The sequence below is a fragment of the Contarinia nasturtii genome, unplaced genomic scaffold (assembly GCF_009176525.2).
Source record: "Contarinia nasturtii isolate CC-2019 unplaced genomic scaffold, AAFC_CNas_1.1 Cnas_scaffold_1351, whole genome shotgun sequence".
Lineage (NCBI taxonomy): Eukaryota > Metazoa > Arthropoda > Insecta > Diptera > Cecidomyiidae > Contarinia > Contarinia nasturtii.
In genome coordinates, this window is record NW_022198688.1 from 1 (window position 1) to 3,160 (window position 3,160).

The 3,160-nt window shown below is 32.9% G+C and overlaps 1 protein-coding gene across 1 annotated transcript; it reads right to left on the bottom strand.

The window, feature by feature from the left end:
* Positions 1–632: 632 nt before the first annotated feature.
* Positions 633–2,782, bottom strand: LOC116345558. Its single transcript, XM_031774996.1, has 6 exons — positions 2,483–2,782; positions 2,238–2,420; positions 2,103–2,171; positions 1,852–2,016; positions 1,148–1,735; positions 633–1,055 (listed from the first exon to the last, which is right to left on the bottom strand). The coding sequence occupies exons 1-6, from the start codon at positions 2,636–2,638 to the stop codon at positions 774–776; spliced, it is 1,443 nt and encodes a 480-aa protein (XP_031630856.1). The 5' UTR covers positions 2,639–2,782; the 3' UTR covers positions 633–773.
* Positions 2,783–3,160: the final 378 nt, after the last annotated feature.

The window sequence follows — 3,160 nt, forward strand, 5'->3', positions numbered from 1 at the left end:
AATGGTTTATGGCCAAGCTAAAAAGGGATATTTTCCTTTTACTTACTACGGAGTCCTTGAGCCAGGACACTTTAATTCCATAATTGACCAGAAGAGTGCATTACTGTGCTGAATGATTGTTGTTCGTAGTTTTTTTCTTCATTAACATAAGAAATGGCCATGTATCAAGTTCATCTTTAAACCTAAAAGTGTTTTAACCTCGAACAAAACCTTTGACATCTCTTTAATGATGGCCAAAATGGATGTCTTTAGCATTTGCACACGGTGGCGATTCATTTAAGAGATAAATTACGTTTTTAAAGCATGATTTCTATTAAGTGTTTCCGTGGTATACGAAAAGTGGTCATTCCCATTTTAAAACCGCTATTACGCACGTATAATAATTTTATATGCTTTAATAGCATAATTTTCGATGATAATTGCCATTGTTTTCAATTGGCTCATTAAGTTACATTATTATGAGATTCGCATGTAAATCAAACGTCTTCAATATTGACAAATCGCTATTTGAAGAGAAGGGACAATGACGAAAAGTCTTTAATAAAATATATTTAAAATGATACGCAGTACGCATTCGTTTTTATTATGGTTTTTTTCAAATATACTATAATTACATCAACAGAATGGACACATGTACGAAAAATTAATATATGATAACGCAATCGTCGGGTAATTTTCTTGACCTGAGATGTATTTTTGTTTTTTCTTTTTTTTTCGTCTTCTGTTTATTTCGTCAGAATAGAAAAAAAAGATCGCGGCGCAATTAATTAGAATTAGTCGGTGATTTCATTTAATACAATTGAATTTAGCGTTTTTTCGGTGGGTGAATTCGATAACAATGCAGATAATGTGGCATGTGACGAACTTAATGAGCTTCGTGCAATGACAGGTGAACTGACACCACCTTCATCTGATGTGATGTATGCGCTGGTAATTGTTGCTGTTTTTGATCCATTTCCGCTTGTGTCAACTAGCAAAACGGTTGTTGGCTGTGAATTTGCACGTTGTATGGACGAAATCACTGACGATAGTGACTGATTTTGTAATTGTGGTTTCTAAAATAGAAAAATAATCATATTACAATTGAAGAAGTCTTCTGAGTTGCTGTGCACGAATAAAAAAAGAAAAGAAAAATAATCGGTTTTACCAAAATCGGTTTGACGGATTGAATGGTTTTGATGGCCGTTGGTTTCGATGCCGCCGATAGCAGTGCTGATAATGAAACTTTCGGATGAATTGTGTTTGCAATGAGAGTTTTACTCTTTTCACCTTGTTCGTTGATAAATTTTCTCATTTTTTGTAGTATAAATGTGGGTATTTTAAATGCAAATAATTCGATTGGTTTTGGATACGGTTGATTTTTTAAAATATCCGAATGTGCAATTCGATTCACCTCTTCAATGGTAAGTAGTAAAATGTGTGCGTTACGATTGATTGGCGAAAGAATTCTTTGTTGAATGAACCAATCTTTGTCTTGGTGATCGATGATGTAATGAATCAATTCGGGATATTTGTTTATTAAACGTTCATTTGGCGCATAATCAAATGCTGCGTGTGCTTTAAAGTCAAATGTAAACAATGTGTCTGTCGTTAAAGTTACACTTAAAATGATTTGACCCGGTCGGCTAATGCATTTATTTTGAAATGTTATTGGCGATCGTTTATGTAGTGGACTGTGGTCTGTGCTTAAACTTCGTTGTAATGTTACGTTGGTATCTTTTCGTTTAATTGGCGCCTATAAATAAATTCAATAAAAAAAACCCATCAGCAATTACACATATAGTAGGCACAACAGGCGAAAACAAATGAAAATGAGAGAAAAAAAAATGAAGAAAAAGAAAGAGCGCTTACGTTTGTGTAAGACAAAAACACTTGTTCAAGAGTGTTAGTTTCCAATGTCTTTGGCACAGCAGTCATTTCAAGCATTGAATTTGGTGGCTCAAGAGTGGTTATTCCATTTGAAGTTTTATAACCTTGCTTTGCATGTTCAAGTAAATCACAGCTCATCTTTTTCAACTGTAACAAATGAAAATTCATGCAAACCGTGCTCTTTTTCACAGCTCAATTTCAAATCAAATGCAATTATATTTGGTTGAACTCACGTATTGGTCTGTAATTCCGGCATTTTCAAGATTCTCTTTTACGTTCTTCAAAGCTGGTTCAAAGTATGTCTGAAATGGAATATATTTTGTAACATTCATACATGTATATGTTAACTTGATGCAGATTTAACTTGCCCCGATGTATCTCTGTACAATGACTTCAATTTCAGCATTAAACAAATGCTGAATATTTTGTCGCATCAATTCCATCGATTGTTGTGCTGTCTCAAATTCCGATTGATGCATTGAATTACGTCCATTGTATCGACGACGAAGCTCTTTCAGTACAACTTCACTCGTTTCTTTGTTTGGCAATTTCTAAAGAAATGAAAATTATTCAAATACCATTCGAACGAAATGTTTATCGAAATTGTTCGTACTTTTCCATTTAATGAAGTTCCATTTGTCACAACTTGTATACTTTGATTTGAAGTCATTGAATTGGTCACCAATTGCCAAGAACTGCTTGAATCATCCGACGACGATATATGCTGAAGTTGAAACCTTTCAATCGATTTACTTGTATTCATTACCATTCTTAATTTTATGCTATTTTTCACAAAACTTTAAAATCGTTCGTTTCTAATACACTTAGTGCTAGTTTTAAACTAATTTGCATGCGTTTTTTTGGCAAATAAATAGGTTTTATTCAAATTTTTTCTTTACAATGGATTTCACTTGTTCGATTGATTAAGGGAAAAACTTTTATCAAATGTTTTCATTCAAAAGCAATGCTACCAACATACCAAATACAACAGATAACACTTGAAGGGACAATCAATGCCTTATCAATGCTTTCACAATGTTCAAGTGGTTGTTCGTCGTATATATTTTCTAATGAGACAGTTATTTTGAGATAAACGATAACTGGCTTGATTGCCTCTAAAATAAAAATAATTTTTTGAACATTTTGTTCCTTGTATTTTAGTAGAAATGCATGCCAAAAATGTTAAGTTAAATCACACTTGTTCACATTAACATCACATAAAATGCCGACTTCTCGACCGTTATTTTGAATGATAGAAATATCCGTATTTAATATTTTCATTCAGAAAACT